General features: G+C 60.1%; 1 protein-coding gene across 1 annotated transcript in view; it reads left to right on the top strand.

The window, feature by feature from the left end:
• PITPNM2 (phosphatidylinositol transfer protein membrane associated 2) overlaps window positions 1–21,931 on the top strand; it is a 100,519-nt gene that overhangs the window by 78,100 nt on the left and 488 nt on the right. Inside the window, exons 5-26 of the mRNA XM_023739300.1 lie at window positions 287–408; window positions 1,376–1,603; window positions 2,966–3,277; window positions 4,441–4,536; window positions 5,954–6,058; window positions 6,287–6,357; window positions 10,178–10,425; window positions 10,916–11,105; window positions 11,209–11,328; window positions 11,889–12,118; window positions 12,926–13,104; window positions 15,311–15,481; window positions 17,265–17,429; window positions 18,298–18,459; window positions 19,224–19,372; window positions 19,527–19,643; window positions 19,958–20,074; window positions 20,171–20,319; window positions 20,506–20,655; window positions 21,161–21,344; window positions 21,428–21,556; window positions 21,642–21,928. Of these exons, the coding sequence (XP_023595068.1) occupies window positions 287–408; window positions 1,376–1,603; window positions 2,966–3,277; window positions 4,441–4,536; window positions 5,954–6,058; window positions 6,287–6,357; window positions 10,178–10,425; window positions 10,916–11,105; window positions 11,209–11,328; window positions 11,889–12,118; window positions 12,926–13,104; window positions 15,311–15,481; window positions 17,265–17,429; window positions 18,298–18,459; window positions 19,224–19,372; window positions 19,527–19,643; window positions 19,958–20,074; window positions 20,171–20,319; window positions 20,506–20,655; window positions 21,161–21,344; window positions 21,428–21,556; window positions 21,642–21,928 (3,681 nt within the window). The remainder of the gene's footprint in view (window positions 1–286; window positions 409–1,375; window positions 1,604–2,965; window positions 3,278–4,440; window positions 4,537–5,953; window positions 6,059–6,286; window positions 6,358–10,177; window positions 10,426–10,915; window positions 11,106–11,208; window positions 11,329–11,888; window positions 12,119–12,925; window positions 13,105–15,310; window positions 15,482–17,264; window positions 17,430–18,297; window positions 18,460–19,223; window positions 19,373–19,526; window positions 19,644–19,957; window positions 20,075–20,170; window positions 20,320–20,505; window positions 20,656–21,160; window positions 21,345–21,427; window positions 21,557–21,641; window positions 21,929–21,931) is intronic.

The raw sequence follows: 21,931 nt of genomic DNA, 5'->3' as shown, positions 1-21,931 counted from the left end.
GCACGCAGGCCTTCTAGAAGCAGCTCAGGACACCAGCTTTCTTCATCGTCTCCCTTAGCCCACTCTCCAGACCTGGCCTTGACTATTACTGGGACAAGATGAAGGCCCAGGAGGTGGGATGGGACAGACGAGTCTCAGGTCCCCCTCCTTCCCTTCCCATGAGGACCAGAGCCCCCAGGGCAGGCCTGCTCCCCCGCTAGGTCCCCCCGGGCCCTGGCTGGCTCTCCCGTGGCCCCTCTGAGCACAGCTGTTAGCGGCTCCTATGGATACTTTCCTTCTTTCACAGGTTCACGTGCCCTTTTGTGGAGAAATTTTCCATTGACATCGAAACCTTTTATAAAGCCGATGCTGGAGAAAACCCCGCCGTGTTCAGCTTGTCTCCTGCAGAAAAGAGCCAGCTGACGATCGGTAAGTGTTCCCCGCCACGTTCCCACCTCGGGCGGGCAGGGGCCCTGGCATGGCCACGTTCCCGGCTCGGGCGCGCATGGGCCCTGGCGTGGCCATGTTCTGGGCCTCCCACCCAGATGCCCCTCTCAGCTCTGCCCTTTGTCTGGGCTGGGGTGGGGAGGAGTCAGAATCTGAGCAGGCATGGGCACCAGGAGGGAGCAGGACAGGCATCCTCTCCCCATTTTCCTGATTTGCAGACTGAGGCTCAGTGCCTTTCCCAGGCCCTTGTGGGGCCCCTTCTCTCCATCCCTTCTCAGTGTAACGGCGGTCACAGTTGACAGTGTGCCTACTCCCAGGGGCCTGTCTCAGGTGACAGGCAGGAGTGAGGGCAGCGGGTGGGTAGGGATAGTGGCAAATGGCAGGGCCATCCCGTCCCCTTGATGGCGGGCAGCCTCCGCTCCACCCCCTCCTGCTGATTTCTACCATGCAGGAATATGGCCTCATTGCTTGACTCTTCTTTTCCAAGAGAAGCCATAAATCAGAATTTTCATGTGAAAAAGTCCCAGTTCTTAAAAGTTGACAACTAATTTTAAAACTTTTATAACGATCATGTGCCAGCCAAACAAAGCACGTGTGTGGGTGAGATTGAACTTAGCAGCTGCCAGTGTGCAGCCTCTGGTCCCCCGGACCCCAGGGTCCCCAGGAAGGGAAGGTGTCATGCAGGCATCTCAGCAGGAGCTCATCTGCCCCTGGAGAGGCAGCCCGACCCCCCGGAGTTGGCTCCAGGGCAGCCTGGGGTGGGTGCTATATGAGCTCCTGGTGGCTACTGTAACAAAGGACTACAAACTGGGTGGCTTACAGCAGCAGAAATGTGTTCTCTCAGTGTCTGGAGGGGTTTGGGGCTAGAGAGACATGGGGGAGTCAACTGGACAGGAAGGCCGGGGTCGAGGTCTGAGCAGAGGTGGCCACTCTCCTCGTCTCCCCACAGACTTCATCGACATTGTCAAGGACTCCATCCCCCCCAGTGAGTATAAGACAGAAGAGGACCCCAAGCTGTTCCACTCCACCAAGACCCAGCGGGGGCCCCTGTCTGACAACTGGATCGAGGAGTACAAGAAGCACGTCTTCCCCATCATGTGCGCCTATAAGCTCTGCAAGGTGGAGTTCCGCTACTGGGGCATGCAGTCCAAGATCGAGAGGTTCATCCATGACACCGGTGAGCCACCCGCCTGCCAGCCTGTCTGTCTGGCCCGTGGCTCTGCCTGCCTGTCTCTCCCCCTGCGATGCTGCCTTTTCATCTTATTCCCGAAAGGCAACCCCGAGTACACGCCCAGCTTCCGACTATGGCGCGTCCAAACCGTTTCTGTGTAGTGACTGAGCACCTGCTGTGGACAAGCAGTGTGTACGTCGGGCCAAGGGGCCCCGGGCCCTGCCTCCAGAGACTCACGGCCTGGGTCTTGTTGGAGCACGTGTAGCGCACCCCCCAAGGAGTCCCTGGGTGGTACAGATGGTTAAGCGCTTGACTACTAGCTGAAAGGAGCCCTGGGGGCGCGGTGGTTAAGAGCTCAGCTGCTGCCCAAAAGGTCGGCAGTTGAAATCCACCAGCCGCTCCTTGGAATCCCTATGGGGCAGCTCTACTCTGTCCTATAGGGTCACTATGAGTCAGAATTGACTTGACGGCAATGGGTTTGGTTGTTTGTTGGGGTGTTTTTTTTTGTTTTTTTTTTTGTATATCTTAAATATTTTGCTTTATATTTACAATATATTTTATTAAATGTATTTAAAAAAAAAAAAAAAAGTAGGGCCAACCTTGTTAGAACTTGATTTTTTATGGGAAATTAGGAAAAGTGCACCAGACAGAGAGACAAGAGACTCTAGGGAAGCTGTACGCCAGCTTCCTCCTGGGACAGGAACCCTACCCAAAGTTCAGTGTGGCTTCGGATCAGATACCTTGGGAGGCCCCTCCACTGTCATTGTAGTCTCCCTGTGAGCTGCAGCTGGGAAGGCTCTTAGAGACCATCTGATCCAGTCCCTTCATTTCACAGAAAGGGAAACTGAGCCGCTCAGCCGCTCAGCCGCTCAGCCAGTGGGGTCAGAGCCCAGCCGGCAACACTGGGGGCTGACCTAGCCCAACTCAGGCTCAGAGGGCCTCTGGGCCAGCTGTGGCCTGACTCCTCTCTCTCTGTGTCTCTCCCTGCCCCAATGTCTCTCTCTGTCTCTCCCCCCATCTCCACCCCCGACTCCCACCCGTCTGTCTGTGTCTCTCTCCCTCTCTCTCTCTGTCTCTCCCCCCACCTCTGTCTCTCCTCCCTCACTCCCCCATCTGTGTCTCTCTGTCTCTCTCTTTCTGTCTCTGAGGTCTCTCTCTCCCTCTCCCTCTCTGTCTGTGTCTCTCTCCCTCTCTCTGTCTCTGAGGTCTCCCTCTCTCCCTCTGTCTGCATCTCTCTCCCTCTCTCTTTCTGTCTCTGAGTGTCTCTCTCTCCCTCTCCCTCTCTCTCCCTGTCTGCATCTCTCTCCCTCTCTCCCTCTCTCCCTCTCCCCTCCTCTCTCCCTCCATCCTGTGCTGGGTGGGCTCCAGGCCTGCGGAGGGTGATGGTGCGGGCCCACAGGCAGGCCTGGTGCTGGCAGGACGAGTGGTACGGCCTGAGCATGGAGAAGATACGGGAGCTGGAGAAGGAGGCGCAGCTCATGCTCTCCCGCAAGATGGCCCAGTTCAGCGAGGATGAGGACGAGACCATGGAGCTCTCCAGAGAAGAAGCCGCCCAGGACCAGGCCTCCAGGGAGCCTGCCGAGCCCAGCAGCAACAAAAACGGGGAGCCTCTGGCAGGGCGGGGCCTGAAGAAGCAGTGGTCCACGTCCTCCAAGTCATCGCGGTCATCCAAGCGGGGAGGTGAGTTCACGTAGCCACCCCTCACCCCCTTCACCCCCCTCACCCCCACAGTGCTGGTGGTGAACGCTGAGACAGAAGTGGGGTTCACGAGGGCCCAAAGGGTGTCTAGTGCCCCCTCTCTCCAGGCTGGTGTCTGCTCTATGCTGTGCACCCGGGTGATAGAGCCCTCCCTCCTCCGTCCCTCCCACGGCAGCCCATGCCCTGCCCAGATAATTCCAACACTGAAAACAGACTCTTGCTTTCACACCAGCCGGGACTAACTCTGTAGGGAGTCAGAACCTTCTCCTCTTTCCAGTTTGGTGTCAGACTGGCTGTCCACCATCTGAGTGCAGCCAGGCGCCTCCCCTGGGTGGGTTCCCCAGACTCACCCGTACAGCCCAGGGTACGACAGGCAGGCCGGGCGGTGCAGCAGTCCCAGCTCCCAGCCTCTCCAGGGCCCCAGCCTGGTGGGGAGGGAGTTTCTGCTCCTGAGTCAGGGAGCAGGTTCAAGGGCCTACAAGGTTTTAGATCCTGGAAAAGGCCCTTCTCAGGGAGCTTTGTGAAAGTGCTGTCCTTCTGAGAAAAAGAATCAAACAGGCATCCTGTGTAAGATAGGAACCCCCTCCGCAAATCCAGATTCCCCGTTCCCAGCTGCTTTCAGCTTCTGCCCCTGTGCCAGAGAGACTCTTGACAGTGCTTGCGTCTACACCTTTTATCTAATGAACTCCCACCAGTCCTGCCCACCTGGACGCCCCACTGGCCAGCTCCTCTGTAGGAGACTTGCTCAGAGTCAGCAGCAGGCAGCAAATCACAGGGCACCCCGCCCCCCACCTGTCTGACTGCCCATTCTCAGCTTACTCCCTGAGCACGCATACCACCACACTCTCTCTGGGAGACCCTGGCTGCATGTGACCAGCAGGCTGGGAGAGGGGTTGTCGGAAAGATCTAGGAGGCTCACTGCATCTCCCAGAGTCTTCCTGGTCCTTGCCCTGGCCCCGTCCACCCAGGGTAGTCGAAGCCTCTGATTCCGGCAGCCACCATCTGCCAATGCCCTGCTCAGGTGCATGAGGCTCCCCTGCCGGCTTCCCGAGCCCCTGGGCTCTATAGAGCACCTTGGCCTTGGGGGAAGCTGCTGCCCCTTGCCCTCGGCAGGCTGAGTGGTTAGTCTGGGTTTTGCCTTCCAGCGAGTCCTTCTCGCCACAGCATCTCAGAGTGGAGAATGCAGAGTATTGCCAGGGACTCAGACGAGAGCTCCGACGATGAGTTCTTCGATGCCCACGGTAGGTGGGCTCCCCCCAGGGAGGTGTCTCCTGGGATAGGTCGGGGGGTCTGGAAGGGATTGGGGTAGGGATGTTGATTTGAGGTGGGAATCACCTATAGAAAGTTCTGGGTGAACAGTGTGGTAGAGAGGATGAGATGAAGCCACCAGGAGGCCTGGCTGCCTTGAGTCTGGGGTCTCAGGCCCATCCTAAGAGAATACCAGGATGTGCAGTGGGCCTGGCGGGTGCAGACCAAACAACCAGACTCCCAAAATAGATACGTAATCAGACCTGGGCTTTTTTCTAGGATGTGAATTTGTTTCTATAAGATTTGCAAAAGTATAACTTTGTATACTTTTATATCTTTTTGTAATTACCTTATTTTTCCTTAAGTAATACATGTCTAATGTAGAAACTTTAGAAAATACAAACAAGCAGAAAATATATAAATTGCCATTTTCTGTTAACCCAAAATCAGCGCAATGAATGAATCACCTCTGCCGTAAAGAATCAAATGCAAAAAACAAAACAAACAGAACAAAGCATTTACCTGTTACCCGGACGCCCCTCAGAAAGCAAGAGGGGCCAAGAGCAGACCCGGGGAGACCGACTCCTGCCACTGGCCTGGTGCCCGGGCAGTCCCTCGTCTACATGGCAGGAAAGCAGCTGGCCGGTATTTGCCTCTAGGCGCAGGGCAGGCCAGCCTCTCGAGCCGCTTCCCTGGCTTGGAGTGGGAGGCCTCCCGGAATTGCAGCTGGTTAACAGGCTGGCTGGGAAAAACCTTGGGGAGTCAGTGCCCAGGCTAAAGGCAGGTGCCATGGCTGGGTCCTGGGTCCAAAGGGCCTGGAACCAGGGTTGCTGAGTCATCTCTGCACCAGGCCTTCCTGGACACACCCCCACTCCGAGTCAGGCCTTAGCGGCCAAGAGGCCCGGCCCCTCCCTGACATGCGGAGAGTGAGAGAAGAGACGCGGGGTGGCAGTGTGCTGGGGGGACAGCCGGGCATCACCCCACGGCTGGACTCGGGGAGCCAGCCCATGGTCGGAGCCCAGACTGCGGCCTCCAACCCAGGGCCGCAGGCAACACCCTCGCGGGAAGCAAGAGTCACTTAGGAAAGGTCTGTAGCAGCACTTCTTACTAAGCTGAACTTTCTTGGCCCTTGAAAAACTGTCAGGAACAAGCCCTGGAGGTGTAGGGGCGAGTGTGCAGGCCTGTTAGTAAGGGAGCGTGCGCCGGGGTGCGGAGCACACCGGGCACATCACGGAGGGGCAGAGGTGGGGTGAGCAGATGGGGCACGCAGGCCAGTGAGGTACAGGAACCTGCTGCACAGCGGATCCTGGCCCCTGCTGGCCTCCGGAAGCCTGGGCTTCCAGCCACAGCCCGTGTCCCTGCCTTCCCCTGAAGCCCCACTCTCTCTTGTCCCCCTGCCCCCTTCTGCAGAGGACTTGTCTGACTCGGAGGACATGTTCCCTAAGGACATCAGTAAATGGAACTCCAACGACCTCATGGACAAAATCGAAAGCCCAGCGCCCGAAGACGCACAGGGTACTGGCGGGGAGAGGAGAGCGGCTCCCTCAGACCTGGACCCCAGCCTTGCTTTGGACCCAGGGGAGGGGCTGGAGTGGGGGGAGGGCGTCCTTCCCCCACTCCAAGCTCCCCTCTTCAGGGCCACGCCTCAGTCTGGGTGGCCCCATCGCAGCCCCCGGCGGTGCCTCCTTCCCCCGACCCCAAACCCCTGCCCTCCCGGGCTCATAGCTCGCTTCTGTGTTGCAGAAGGTCTGTATCGGCAGAACACCCCCGGGTTCAGGGTGGACTCCAGCGTGGAGCAGCTGAACATCATGGAGGTGGGTGCCTGGGTGGCCAAGGCTGCGGGGAGGGGACAGGTCCCGTAGACCCCTGCACAGCCCAGCCTGTGTTCCAGGCTCAGGAAGAGGCCTCCCCAACCCCATACTTGCCATCTTCCTGGGGGGATGTCCCCAGGCATCCCTGGGATCCCTGAGAAGCAAAGGTGGAAGACCCCAATGGGCTCCCTACCTAGGAAAGTAAAAGGAAGAACTTGTAAATTCCAGATCAAAAATAAGATCATCGCCTTCTTCCCAACCTGCGTGATGAAGATGAAAGGATGGAAGGGGAGGAGGAGGAAGCCCAGGCCATGTAGGCAGAAGTGACGGCCACTGTGGCTGCCAGTGGCAGGCCACCCGAGGGGGGCTCAGTGTGTCCAATAAAGCTGCATTGGTGACTTGCGTGTCCCGTGGGGTTCTTTGCAGAGCTGCGCCTCCTCCTCCCCCCGGGCCGTCAGAGCTGTTTGCATCAGGGCAGGAGCCAGGGCTGCCCCAGATGGAGACGACACCCGGGGACTGGACTCCAGGGAGTTTGAACTGGGGGGTGGAGGGGGCATCCACACCACCTTCCCCACTTCCTGGGGTCTCCGCTTGGAGGTTGGTGAGCTTTTCTAGAAGGGCTGACTGGGGTGAGGGCGTTGAGTTCTAATTGCTGCCTAGTGGCTACATAAAGGGAGTGAGCTCCCCTCCCTGCCTTGGTGCACACAGCTCTGACTCCCCCCAGGGAGGGGCCAGGGTCTCGGGCTCCAGACCTGCCTCTGGATAGCCTTCCAGAACCCAGCTCCAGCTCGGGGTGCCATCCAGAGTCAGATCCCTTGGCTTGCAAGAACCCCTAACTGGACTGGTTGCAAAGCCTCCTCTCCCGGCCTTGTGCTCTGGGCAGCTCTATGGAGACACTGATCCAGGACACTGGGATCCCTGCTCTCTAGAGCAGTCCCCAGGCTCCCAGGCAGCCATGTGTTTGGGGCAAGGGAGCAGGTGCCTTGGGCTGTGGGGCTGTGTAGGTTCCAGGTATGTTAAGAATGGCGAGGGGGCGTGGGACCTCATCATCTAACTTCGAAAAGGGGAGAGGTGAATCATTGTTGGTATCAACAGCCCAAGGCTGATTCCTATGAGGTGGAGATCAGACATACCTCCGCTCTCCAACCTTTTTATCAGTTCTGACACCAGCCATCCCTCCCATGGCACTCTACTTCTCTGCTGGTTTGATAATTCATTGCAGTGGCCACACAGGACTCACAGACCATACTCATGATTATGGGGTTTATTAAGGAAGTAACAGGTACAGTTCAGGATCAGGAACAACTCACGATATAGTTCTTAGATCAGGACAGCCTTTTCTCAGTGGTGCCTGTAGGCAGGCCTCTCTCTGGCCCTCAGCCCCTCAGGCCTCTTGGGCTGGCCTCTGTCCTACTCAGGCAAGTGTTACAAAGCCCTTTAGCTCTGCCAGTAAGTGCCCAGGGGCATCCTACTCCCCCAGTAAGCCTCGACCCCGAAGGTGCTCAGCTCTCTCGTTCTGTGGGTCGGTGCACTTACTGTAACCACCTTGCTCTGTGGGCTGGGAAACCCACTGCACAGTCTCACGCCGGTCTCCTGGTTCTGCTGCTGCTGTTTCTCTGTTGCCAATTTTCACCATCTTGTGCCATCTCCAGTGTTAACAGCTGTCTCTCTCTGCCTCCTGGGTCTAGAAGGTTCTCAGCATAGGCACCCCAGGTCCAAAGGACACACTCTGCTCCCATGTCTTCTTCTTGGTGGTAGTGAGGTCCCCCCTCCACTCTGGGATTGGCTCTCTTTGAAGCCTAGCAGGATGGCAAAACTAACCAATCCCCTCGTTAGGGTTCCATACACCTTATTTGCATGGTCCCACCCCCACAGGAGTTCCACGCACCTTATCTGCATTGTTAGCAAGCTTTCCAATCCCCTTGGTGGACCATAAGCACCTTATTTGTGTAGTTCCTCCCAATTATTTTGAGGAAGTCACAAAGACTGTGATTCCAGACTATGGGTAGAAAGGCCATATTAAATAACTCACTGTGTCGCAGGGTATAGAGAGCAGGTGACTGTGAGGAAGGTAGTATCTCAGACAGGCCTGGGGAGGGGTCTCTGAACAGTCCCTGTCCTCCCCATACGGGGTCCCCTCTACACCCCTGCCCGCCCAGTCCCACCTGTTCTTGGTGACCGTGTGCTGCTGGGCTGACTCTAACAGGGACGTTTTGTCCTCAAGCCCTTTTCTTGCTGTGCTGGGGAGCCCCTTGGATGGCCACATCAGGGCTGGCAGTGGGTCCACACTGGCCTGTGGCTTTGGCCAGCTGGTGCCCCCTGCACTGGGCTCTGAATGTATCCTCGCTCAGGCCAGCAACAGGGCAGGTATCGTATGGGGACAAGGTCTAGCCCAAGTCGGCCAGGTGTAGGGTCCTGCCCAGGCCTGGGGAGCAGGTCCTGCCCATGACCAACTCCCCTGGGCAGCCGTAGGTACACCGTAGGCCCAGTCCCACACACCAACCCCCTTCCCTTTCTCTCTTGCTCCGGCCCTGATTTTTCACTCTTTCTCTCTGCTGCTTAGCGGCTTCCAGAGGAGGCCCATCCCCCTGTGTGTCCTGGGCTGCCTTGACAGCCCTCCTGAACCCCACACTTCCCACCCTTCCCAGCATTCGCACTGACCCCAGTCCTGCTGCCCTCGTGCCTCCCACCCACTCGGAGCCAGTTCAGGGCCAGCTTCCCTACCACATGCCCTCCAGATGACTCAGCCCTTGGTCTGTCCCCCGGTTCGTTGGGGCAGGATCTCCCTGTAAACTCCCTTTCCCACTCCGCCCCCCTAGGCCTTCTGACCTGATTCGGCAAGTACTCACCAGTGGGACCCCCTTGGGCCCCGGCCCTCCCCCAGTCACACACTGGGGCTCAGAGCGAAGGCCCCTGGGGATGGGGTCACAGCCTGGCTTGGCAGAGAGGGCACTGAGCTGGCAACAGGCACTCTGGGCCCCAGGCTACCTTGGCACTGATGTGCTGTGTGACATCAGACAAACCCCTTGGCCACTCTGGGCCACCACCACCTCGTCTCTAAGGGATAGTCCCAGACCGCATGGAGATATGTTTGTGTCTGAGCTGACACGCAGGCAGGCCTGGCCCACAGGAAGGCCAAGACCTTTACCCCTGGTGAGTGAGGGCAGCTTGGATCTAGGGCCTTCGCTCCCCCACCCTCACCCCGCTTTCTGGGGACTTCACTCCCCCAACCCCCAGCCCCACTCTCAGGGACCTGGGTCTTAAGAGACAGTCGGGAATGGGGGTCCTGTGGGTTTGGTGGCCAGGAGAGGAGCCCCCTGTGTAAATGGAAGAGAAAGAGAAGCCAGGGTCACTGCCCGGCCCAGGGTGAGGTCCAGGACCCCAACCATTCTCCAAATGACCCTAGCAGGGGCTTTGTCTGCTTGGAGCCAGACAGACCCATGCACAAAAACCACACGCAGAGAGTAGGCAGACCCCCGGGTACTGGCCCTGAGGGCAGCCCCAGAGCCCCTGCCTGGGTCAGTGATGGGAAGCGGGGTTTGTGCTTTTGAAGGGACAGGAACCTCCGTGTCTTCTGTGCCTGTGGCCAGGCCGACAGTGGGTAGCAGGGCCTCAGGAAGAGGAAAGGACCACCCTGGCCGCCTGCTTTTCGCCTGGTCCCCAGTCCCTTCCGATTCCGTGGGAGAGGGTTGGGGCATCTCAACACCAGGCCCTGTAACCGCGTAACTGAAATCAGGCTTCCCAGAGGGAGTGATGAGGACCGGCCTGCCCCGGGGTGATGGAGGGCCTTGGCACAGGGACCTGACACGCTCCCCTCCCACAGGATGAGGTCAGCCAGCCTCTGGCCGCACCGCCCTCCAAGGTGCATGTGCTGCTGCTGCTGCTGCACGGGGGCACCATCCTGGACACAGGCGCCGGGGACCCCAGCTCCAAGCAGGGCGACGCCAACACCATCGCCACCGTGTTTGACACTGTCATGCGCGTGCACTACCCCACCGCCCTGGGCCGCCTTGCCATCCGCCTGGTGCCCTGCCCGCCCGTCTGCTCTGACGCCTTTGCCCTTGTCTCCAAGTGAGTGGGCCTGCCTGCGACGGCAGGAAAGGAGGTGGCCCTGAGCCTCAGGCGACTGCCCGGGTTCGGGACCCCACCCGGAAGTCCAACCCCCTCTGCCCCGAGACAGCGCACACAATGCAGGCTTCAAATCCAGGAAGGCAGAGTACTGAGCCTCAGTTTCCACATCTGTAACTCGGGATGATTTTTACCTGGCCGTGGCTCATCTGGGAGACAGGTCACAAATGTGAAATGCTTTGTGAGTTCATGGTACTAGTGAAATCAGCAGGCTCATACCATGCCAGGGGCAGGGACTGGGTCTTACCCCCTGGTCCTGTGGCCCCACGCCTGCCCAGGATCAAACCCGGAAGTGTCCCCAAGTGTGTTTGCTGAGTCCGTGGCTGAGGCTCTTGGGGTGGCCGGCAGCTCCTGTCTGCAGTGCTGTCCATGGCAGGGGCCCTTTGAGTAGAGCTGAAATCACCTACTCGCACATGACTCTCCTCCTCCGCAGCCTCAGCCCTTACAGCCACGATGAAGGCTGTCTGTCCAGCAGCCAGGACCACATCCCCTTGGCCGCACTGCCCCTGCTGGCCACCTCCTCGCCCCAGTACCAGGAGGCAGTTGCCACGGTGATCCAGCGGGCCAACCTCGCCTACGGGGACTTCATCAAGTCCCAGGAGGGCGTGACCTTCAGCGGGCAGGTGAGTGAGGGGTGGGCTGGCCTGAGGCAGAGGGTGCCGCCTTCCTCAGCCCCCATCCAAGGCAAGCTTGGCAGGTGCTCAGGCTGCGCCTCCCTGCCTGCAGGTCTGCCTGATTGGGGACTGTGTCGGGGGCATCCTGGCCTTTGACGCCTTGTGCCACAGCAGCCAGGCCGTGTCCGAGAGCCAGAGCAGCAGCCGCCGGGGCAGCGTGGCCAGCGTGCAGGTACCCAGCCTCCCGTGGCCCCCAAACGGGCACAGGGTGCCCTTCCCTCCCTCCTCCAGGAGGGACCATGTCTCTCACAGAGGCCTACAGTCCCTGAGAATGACACAGAGCAGGCGCCCGACTGCAGGGAGAGTAGATCCCATGTCGCCTGCCCCGCCCCCATGGTCAGGGATTTCTCAGAGTCCCACTCCCCTCCAAGCACTTGTGGAATCAGCAGGGGATGAACAGCGCTCTGTCGGGGAGCCTGGAACTTTCAGGGAGAGGCGATGGCCTCTGGGCTTCCTGCAGGCAGAGGCGATCAGGGTAGTGCAGGGTGGCTCATGGTGGGAGCAGGCAGGTGTGCTCTGAATCATGCAGGTCAGGTGGCGAGTCCAGCCCAGAATGAGTCTGTTAGGACATGGCCAGGGGGCAGAGCTGAGGTGCAGTGCTTGCCCCTCGAGGGGTCAGAGGAGAGGCCAGTGGGGCCCAGCAGGTCCTGGGGGCTGGGGGGAGCTGCCTAGATGCTGCAGAAGGGCCCAGGCCAGCGCGGGCCTGCAGTGACCTTGAGTGGGCCATTCCAGGACGCTGACCTGCTGTCCCCGGGAATCCTGGTGAATGCGGCACACTGCTCCAGCGGTGGCGGCACCGGAGGCTCCAGCCTGGAGAGCAGCCGGCAACTGAGCCGCAGCAGCATTGACATCCCCCGCAGCAACGGCGCCGAGGACGCCAAGAGGCAGCTACCCCGAAAGAGGAGCGATTCGTCCACCTATGAGATGGACACTATCCAACAGCACCAGGCCTTCCTGTCCAGGTGGGTGGGGCTGGGCGCCATCGTCAGGTGAGGCAGGGATCCCAGAGAGAGGGAAGGCAGAACCAGGCCTTCCTGTCTAGGTACGTGGAGCTGGGGGTCATTGCCAGGTGAGGCAGGGATCCCAGAGGGAGGGAAGGCAGCACCAGGCCTTCCTGTCCAGGTACGTGGGGCTGGGGGTCATTGCCAGGTGAGGCAGGGATCCCAGAGGGAGGGAAGGCAGCACCAGGCCTTCCTGTCCAGGTACGTGGGGCTGGGGGTCATTGCCAGGTGAGGCAGGGATCCCAGAGGGAGGGAAGGCAGCACCAGGCCTTCCTGTCCAGGTGCATGGGGCTTGGGAGCCATCGCCAGGTGCCGAAGGGATCTGAGAGGGATCAGATGCCAAGGACGGGACCCTGCAGACCCAAGCCAGGCCCTGTCACCACCCCGTGGGCCCCTCGCGTCCCTGCCAGGCATGTAGGGGACGCTCCCCTGCCCCGGTCCTGAGAAAGCCAAATTGGTCCCAGGGCCCTTCAGCAGGAGAAGGTGGCTTGGAGGGCACACTTGTTCTCTCATACGCCCAGGGCCACCATGCGCCAGAGCAGCGTCCTGAGGGTGGTCTGGGCTGAGGGTGGCAGAGTCAGATGCCAGAATTTACTGGGGGTCGTGGCCCAGTCAGGACGGTCCAAAAGGGGCTGGGCAGGACAGCACAGAGCTCAGCCTAGCTTGGACCTGATGAGCCCTGAGAGCCGTTAGACCCCAGCCTGTGTCCGAGGGAGGGTGACCCAGAGGGGCCCAGGTGTGACATCCCATGCCCCTGCCCACCTGCAGCCTCCACGCCAGCGTGCTGAGGACCGAGCCTGGCACCCGCTGCTCGAGCAGCTCTACCATGCTGGAAGCTGTGGGGGCCCTGGGCAAGTTCGACTTTGAGATCGCCGACCTCTTCCTCTTTGGGTGCCCGCTGGGGCTGGTCCTGGCCTTGAGGAAGACCGTCATCCCCACCCTGGACGGTAAGAGCCCCTAGGGGACAGGGGTACATGAGCTGGACAGGGTCTCTGGGGACCCTATCACAGGGCCATGGCCAGGTCCCAGCCCTTCCCAGTGTCAGCCCCATTTATGTCCCCCAAGAGCACGTTGTTCTTCTTTGCTCCCCATTCAGCAGATCAATCACCCCTGACCTCCGACACCTACTGTTTCACATCCTCTTCAAGGTGCCCCTGGGAGCAAATGCCCATTTTACAGATGGGGAAGCTGAGGTTCAGGGAGAAAAAGGCCCTCCCCAGGGTCTCCCAGGCCCCAGGTCTTCTCACAGCAAGAGAGGCAAAGCCAGGCACCCCAAGTCCTCCTGTCCAGGGGGAGCCCCCAGCCCTGGAGGGGCAGGGAGAGCAACACCCACGTGCCACAACCAGGTTCTTTCATTCGAGGGACCCTCGAAAGACGCAGGGAACCTCCTCCCAGGCCACATAGATGGGGGCACCAGATGCCCTGTCAATCAGCTCAACAATCCCTGTCCTGCACCCTGTGGCCCCCCAGCACGGCTCCAGGGGGCTCCCGTGGGCCTCACCACAGCCGTGCAGAGCTCATGTTGCGTCCCAGTCTCAGATACAGAGGAGGAAACTGAGGCTCAGAGAGGCTTAGACTCTTGCCCAAGAGCACGTCTGCAGTGGCACTAGGTTCAAACCCAGACCCTCTGCCTCGGCCCCTCACACTCCTTCCATGCCACAATCTGGCGACTTCATCACTGTGAGGAAGGGAAATCTGTAGCTTGAAAGGAGTCCCGACAACCAAGCAAACCCCCACCTTGCTGGTGCCAGCGTTAGCAGGTACAGTCACCTGGAGGGCCTTACCTACCTGTGCACCCATCAACCCCATTCCTGGGATTTCTGCTCCACAGACACTTACACCAGTGCACAAAGACTTAGGAGAGTGACACTGCAGTGATGTTCTCTGTAATCGCGAAAAACTAGAAAGAACTTGAATGTGCACGCATGAGGAGGGGGCTGTGAAATGAGCTGTGGCCCAGCCATACAGCGGAATCCCCTGCCGCAGCTACAGAGAAAGGGGCCAGAAATAGAAACACATACAATAAAAATAAAGAAAGATAAAGAATGAGGCAGAACTACACGTGCTGATATGAAAAACTCCAACGTTTTTTGCATGAAGTGGGGAGGGGGCAGAGTTCAAGAAGTATCTCTGTGTGCATGTGTTTTTAAACTTTAAAGTTTCTTGTTAAAAAATCATGTATTTTCATTTTGGAAAAGTTTTAAATCTAAATCAGAAAGAACAAAAACTCCTGAAGTCCTACGATCCAAGGATAACCACAATGAACATTTTTCCTACGCACTAATTTACCTTCTGTCTCCCTGCATATGCCTGTTCTGGACATTTCCTATAAATGGAATCATACACTATGGAGCCTTTTGCGTCTGGCTTTTGTCCCTTAGAATAATATTTTCAAGGTTCATCCATGTTGTAGCATGTATCAGAACTTCGTTTTTATAGCTGAATCATGTTTATTTAAATTGGGATAAATGATAAGAATAAGCGAATTGTACATATATCCTTACATTTATGCACTTTTCCTAACAACTCTGAAGTGGTATATCAGCCCCATTTTATAGATGAGGGAACATTTCCATTAAATCTAGGCTGCACTCCTGACCACCAGGCCAGAGCGTGCCTGAGATAGCTCCCAAAAGGCCCATGACCTGGGGCAGAAGGGAGACTTCCGTTACTTACCTTTAACCACGTACACTCTTGTACTGTAAAAAAAAAAAAAAAAAAAATCAGTTTTACCACGGTCATTGTAACTTTTTCAATTAAAAAAGTAGTTGGTTAGTAAAGAGACAAAAGAGCCCCTGTGGTCCAATGATTAAGCACTCGGCTGCTGACCGAAAGGTTGGAGATTCCATCCCACTAGCTGCTCCATGGAGAAAGACCAGGAGATCTGCTCCTGTAAAGATTACAGCCAAAAAAAACCCTATGGGGCAGTTCTCCTCTGTCACGTGGGTCGCTGTGAGTCAAATCAACAATGCAAAAATAAAGGGATAATGCCCCAAACCAATCCCAAAATGATGACACAGTTTTTCCGTATCCTGTACAGAGACAACTTGGTGCCCAGTCCTAGGATCTCTTATGCCCCACCCCACCCCGCCCCACCTGGTTGGGGCTGAGTTGGCTCCAGGCTCTGTAATCACCCCTGCCCCCCACCCCCAGTTTTCCAGCTGCGGCCCGCCTGCCAGCAAGTTTACAACCTGTTTCATCCTGCGGACCCGTCGGCCTCCCGCCTGGAACCACTGCTGGAGCGCCGCTTCCACGCCCTGCCACCCTTCAGCATCCCCCGCTACCAGCGCTACCCTCTGGGGGACGGCTGCTCCACACTGCTGGGTAAGGCCCGGGAGCGCAGCCCTGCTGTGCACCCCACGCCCCTGGCTCTGCCCCAAGGCAGGGAGGGAATGGGCTTGCGCGGGACTCCTTTGACCAGCTGGCTACCTCTAGGGGACGCGATGCGCTTGGTCCTTATGGGTCCGGTGGGGATTCCAGCTCCAGCCTACAGAGAGGAGGCTGAGCTCCCAGGGCCGGGGCCTCCCTCCTGGCAGCACAGGGAGAAGAGCAGGACCAGAACCCTCTCCCCATGCCTGGGCCCCAATCCGCCCATGGGGGGGCAGATTGTCTCGCACATGGGGATTGTAGCAAACCCTGGCAAGCACGGGGTTGTGGTGAGGGGATGGAGTAAGGCCAGTGAGGGCCGCCCATCAGCCTGTCCGCCCCAGCCCCTGTGTGTCCAGGCACCTCATTCGTCCTGGTCCGTGAAAAGCAGTTGTGTGTGTGTGTGTGTGTGTGTGTGTGTGCGTGCGTGCATGTGTGCGTGTGTGCGTGTGTGCGTGTGCGCGCGCGCCCATGTGTCTGATGGCACCCACACAAGTGTCTGTTCTTGTCCTGTTCTCTTCCCCCGTCTGCTTCCAGTCGACAGTGTGCAGAGACACCCCGAGCTGGTCCTGGAGGGCAGCCCCCTGGCCCCCCTCCCACCTGGGGACGGCTTCCTGGAAACCAGTATCCCTGTGCCCATGCCCTCCTGGCAGGATGGCCCCCGCCAGAGCCCGGGCTGTGTTGAGTGTGTGTACCCCTCCCCTGTGGTGGTGGTGTCGCTTCACGGGGCTGACGCTGGTGCTCATGCCCACCCCTACCCCCCCCCATGCAAATCCAGGGACTTTGGTGGTGAGGAGCAGGCCCAGGAAGGATAAACCTGGGGGTTTGGCCTTGGGGCCACTTCCCTTTTACTCCTGGGTCAGACCTAAAGTCAGACCCTGTGGGACACGGCCCAGAGACAGTGAGAGACTGCCCCAGGGCCACATAGTAGGTCAGCCACCGTACCAGAGCTCCGTGCCTCCCCCATGAGGTGGGCGAGGCAGACAGGAGAGCTGGGTGAGGCCTCCCTGTTACCCCAGCCCCACCTCGGGAGCAGTCTTTGGACCCAGTGTCGAGTGGGCTGGATTTTCTGGGTCCCACTGCTTCCCTCCCTGAGGATGGCAGGTACCTCCCACCCTGTCCTGTCTCCTCTGCCCTGCCCTCAGCCCCGGGCCCAGTGAACCTGGGCTGAGCCCGAAGCACCTGCCCTTGTCCCCAGACGCCCATTCTGGGCTAGCTCCCTTTGGGAAGGAGGTCCGGGGCCTTGCCTCACACTGATCCTTAGCATAGGGATCCTGGAAGCTGCGCAAGGCCCTGTTAACGCCCGGGATAGCCGCCACTGCTGCTGAAGGCTATGTTTCAGGCCTGGCCAGGCTTAGCCCTGGAGGCCCAGAAAGGAGTACATCAAGAGCTAGCCGTGTTCACGATGAAAAGGGTGGCTGGGGTGGGGAGCCTCACTGCCTGCCTCCCTGCTGCTGTCTGTGTCACTCCGTCTGTCCATTCCTGCCCCAGCCCTTCTTTCCTTCCTTGTCCGTGGCCTCAGCCCTGTGCCCCGCCCTCTCACAGCCCTTACATGCTTGGGCCACTGCTGTGCTCAGATGCCACCACATGTGAGCCTGGCCTGGCCTACCCTCTGCTCTGGCCCACCCAACCCCAGGCCACCTCTTCCCTCCTGATGCTCAGGGCTGGCCAGGCCAGGCCAAGCCAGGCCAGGGTGGGTGGGCCCCTCTGACCCCTGGTCTCTGGTCCCTTCCCCTTGCAGCGGATGCTCTCCAGACCCACACCACCGTCTTCCAAGAGATCGCTGCCCCCTCATCGCCCGGCACGGCCCCCCCGAGCCGCGGCTTCCGCCGAGCCAGCGAAATCAGCATTGCCAGCCAGGTGTCGGGCATGGCAGAGAGCTATACGGCGTCCAGCATCGCCCAGAGTGAGTGCACAGTGCCCAGGCAGGCCCCTTCTCGGTCCCCGAGTCCCAGCAGGGAGGACGAGCTTCTGGGGAATGGGGAGGTTTGCCCCATCGAAGCAGCCATGCTCACCCCAGGCAGCTTTGCCCCCCAGGGGACATTTGGCACAGTATGGAGTCATTTCTGATCATCACGACTAGGGCTGGGGCTGCTATTGGCATCTGGTGGGTGGAGACCAGGGAAGCTGCTAAACATCCTTCAGTGCTCAGGACAGCCCCCAGCAGAGGATGCTCCGGTCTGCATTGTCAGTGGTGCCGAGGGTGAAAAACCCTCCCTTTTCACGAGAGCCCTGGAGAGAAGTAGCTGAGAAGGGGCGGCCAGTGGAGCAGGTCCGGCCCAAACAGTTGAGAGCTGCCAGCTAGTGAGAAGGGGCCGAGTCCAGAGGGGCCGGGACTTCCGAAGCCTCGGGTCACAGTGCCTCCTGAGGGAGAGAGCTGCAACGCTGTTTGCAGACAAGAAGCTGGGTTCTTAACACAGCTCCTCCAGGAGGCAGAAAGAGCAGAGACGTGGCCGGGGACGCCAGGGAGGCAGGGTCCCCTGGCCGTGGATGCCTCATGCCGACCCAGGATGCCTCCCTCGATGCTGGGCACCTGCCCACCTCCAGGAGCCTCCTAGCAGCTGGAAGCAGAGTTCAGGGTCCCCTGAGATACTCCCACTGGTCGCCTCCCATGGGGGCCAGCTGCCGTCTGTCCTTCCTGCCTGGCTGTTGGGCTCCCTCTGACTGCCTGTGGAAGTGAGCAGTGCCCAGGCTGACATGCAGGTGCCTCTGGGCCCAGCCCAGCCTCCTTCATGGCCGCCATAGCTGAGCTGCCCCTTGTTCTTGCTCATCAGAGGCCCCAGCGCCGCTCAGCCACACGCCAAGCGTCAGGCGCCTGTCCCTGCTCGCCCTACCCCCCCCAGCCCCCCGCACCCCCAGCCCCCGCCTTCGGGCCGGGCAGCCGAGCCCCAGCCCAGAGAGGGCCCCCTGCCTCCCAGACTTGGACATCGGAGAAGGTACCAGGCGTGCGGCCCTCCACCCACACACTCTGTCCCCCTCTCACTTGGGCTCACTCACCATTTCCAAGCATGTCTCACCACCCACCTGGACCCTGCTGCAAGCCTCACCAGGGAGCTGGGGGCTTGGGCTGGGGAGGCAGAAGTGGCTGGAGTTGCCGGTGCCTGAGGGAACCCCGTGAGCTGAAGCAAGGCCAGGAGGGTGAACAAGCCGACAGGAGAACATCCTGGGGTCCAGCCCCCAGGACAGCCAGCTACCAGCCTGGTCTCACTGGACACTCATGGGCTTGGGGTCACCGAGCTCAGAATGGCCCGTCCAACCAAGGCCCAGCTGCTGGGTGGCCTTGCCTTGGTCTTAGGGAATTGGTACCCCAGGATTGAAAACCCCTCACAGCCTTGAGGCCTGGGGGGCCAGCAGGGGAAGTGAGGCCCAGAGTGCAGCAATGGGGCCTGGGGCACGGCCACTGGGTCAGCACCAGACGGGAGGGCCAGTCCTCCTGCCTCCGGGCCTCCTCCTCGGGCACTCTGTCTGGAGCTGGTGCCTGGGCTGCCCTTTGGGCACTTGGGTGGTGTCTTGCCATCCCAGGCCCACCCTCCTGCTCCCTCTGGCCAGCCTGGGAGGAGAAGACACGCTTTGGCTGCAGGCTTGCTCCCCTGTCCCCCTGCTCCCCCACCACCCTGTTGGAGGGAAGGTCTGAGCCCAGTGACCTCCAGGTCCCCGCCCTGCTGGCTGCCCGGCCCACTCACAGCCCCTCCTCCGGCAGTCGCAGCCAAGTGGTGGGGCCAGAAGCGCATTGACTATGCACTGTATTGCCCGGACGCCCTGACAGCCTTCCCCACGGTGGCCCTGCCCCACCTCTTCCACGCCAGCTACTGGGAATCCACTGACGTAGTCTCCTTCCTGCTGAGACAGGTAATGGGCCCTGCCAGGCTCACCCAGGCCCCCAGGGGACCCCAGTGACCCAATCTGTGATGATCAGGAGAGGGGGCCCCTCCCATGCTGCCCGGCTTGCCCCTCAAGTCTGCTGCAGGCAGGCCTGGCCCATGGCCTTCTGATCCCCCTTCAGGTCATGCGGCACGACAGTTCCAGCGTCTTGGAGCTGGATGGCAAGGAGGTGTCAGTGTTCACCCCCTCCAAGCCGAGGGAGAAGTGGCAGCGCAAGAGGACCCATGTGAAGCTGCGGGTGAGGGGGCCCTGGGCACCAGGCCCCATAAGCAGCCTGTGGGGGACCCATTAAAGCACCCCATTTTACAGATGAGGAAACTGAGTCTCAGAGAAACAGCACAGCATGTTTAATCCTCACATGTCTGGGGGGCTGGAGTTACCACCCCTTTTTACAGATGGGGAAGTATGGCAAGGCTTCCTCTTTTCCCCAAGGCCATGCAGCCAGGTTGGCAGAGCTGGACTTGGACCTGGCCGCTTGGGCTTTAAGCCCATGAGAGACCCTAGCTGCCCCTCTGCTGCCTGCCCTGTCCCAGCCTTGCTTCCCCTCCTCAGAATGTGACAGCCAATCACCGGATCAATGATGCGGTGGCCAACGAGGACGGCCCACAGGTCCTGACCGGCCGGTTCATGTATGGGCCCCTGGACATGGTCACCCTGACCGGGGAGAAGGTAAGGACACAGGGCACCTCCGACTGGGACACAGAGTGGCCAGGGCACGGGGCAGCCAGGGGCCCAGGCAGCTGGTGATGGTATGCCTGGTCCCAGGTGGACGTGCACATCATGACACAGCCACCCTCAGGCGAGTGGCTCTACCTGGACACGTTGGTGACCAACAGCAGTGGGCGTGTCTCCTACACCCTCCCTGAGACCCACCGCCTGGGTGTGGGTGTCTATCCCATCAAGATGGTGGTCAGGTACCCATGGGCGGGCAGCATCTGGGGTGGGCATGCGGGGTGGCCTCGGGCGAGAGGCAGGCTCCTGGGTATGGGTGTCTACCCCATCAAGATGGTGGTCAGGTCCCCTCGGGTGGGCAGCACCCAGGGTGGGCAGGCAGGGTGGCCTCCAGGGGTGGGAGTGAGGCCTAACAAGTCCCCCCCCAGGGGGGACCACACGTTTGCCGACAGCTACATCACCGTGCTGCCCAAGGGCACGGAGTTCGTGGTGTTCAGCATCGACGGCTCCTTTGCCGCCAGTGTATCCATCATGGGCAGTGACCCCAAGGTGCGGGCCGGAGCTGTGGACGTGGTGCGGTGAGTAGGCACCAGTACCAAGAGGGCAGGGGCAGGTCTGAGGGAGGGCTCCTGAGGGCCAGGTCGGGGGCCTGAGTGCCAAGCTGAGTGTTGGGCCTTTCCCAGAAACAGCAGGGGGACCTCAGGCAGGGACCCTGGGTCTTGAGGACTTACGTCACCACTTAGGTGTGTGACCTCGGGGTGATTAGTTAACCCCCTGGTTCCCCACCCTCATGTGTAAAGCTGGCTCATAACAGGACCCGCTACACCAGCTGCCCAGGGTGTGTGTGTGAGGATGCAGTGGGTAAGAGGCACAGGGTTTCTAGAACACTGTCCGGCATGGTGTGGGCCCACGGAAGGGTCGGCTGCATCCATTGTCACCATCATCATCTCTGCCATTACTACGATTGGCTGAGTCTGATCAGAGCCACACCCTTCAGTGGCTCAACGAGAGGGGGCATCAGGGAGGGCAGAGAGGCCAGGAGGGAGGAAGGGTGGCATGGAACGAAGGGTGCCCTGCCTGCAGGCACTGGCAGGACCTGGGCTACCTCATCATCTACGTGACGGGCCGGCCGGACATGCAGAAGCAGCGTGTGGTGGCCTGGCTGGCCCAGCACAACTTCCCCCACGGCGTCGTGTCCTTCTGTGATGGCCTGGTGCACGACCCGCTTCGGCACAAGGCCAACTTCCTGAAGCTGCTGATTTCGGAGGTGGGTAGGGGTTCGCGCGGGGGGTGTGGGGGGTGTGCGGAGGGCGGGAAGGCCGGCCCGAGCCCACTCGCTCTTGTCCACAGCTGCACCTGCGCGTGCACGCGGCCTACGGCTCCACCAAGGATGTGGCGGTCTACAGCGCCATCAGCCTGTCCCCCATGCAGATCTACATAGTGGGGCGGCCCACTAAGAAGCTGCAACACCAGTGCCAGGTGGGGAAGGGGAGGCAGGGAGGTGGGCGGGAGGAGGGCCCAGCCAGGCGTCCCTGACGGCCTGTCCTTGTCACTGCACCCGCAGTTCATCACGGACGGCTACGCGGCCCACCTGGCGCAGCTCAAGTACAACCACCGGGCGCGGCCGGCCCGCAACGCGGCCACGCGCATGGCGCTACGCAAGGGTAGCTTCGGCCTGCCAGGCCAGGGCGACTTCCTGCGTTCTCGGAACCACCTGCTCCGCACCATCTCGGCGCAGCCGGGCGGGGCCGGCCTCCGGCACGAGCGGACACAGAGCCAGGCTGAAGGCGAGCGTGAACAGCGCGGCCAGCGCAGCATGAGCGTGGCTGCCGGCTGCTGGGGCCGCGCCGTGTC

The sequence above is a fragment of the Trichechus manatus genome, unplaced genomic scaffold (genome assembly GCF_000243295.1).
Source record: "Trichechus manatus latirostris isolate Lorelei unplaced genomic scaffold, TriManLat1.0 scaffold00131, whole genome shotgun sequence".
NCBI classification, from domain to species: domain Eukaryota; kingdom Metazoa; phylum Chordata; class Mammalia; order Sirenia; family Trichechidae; genus Trichechus; species Trichechus manatus.
Note: the sequence above shows the minus strand (reverse complement) of the source record. Positions and strands in the feature narration are given on the sequence as shown.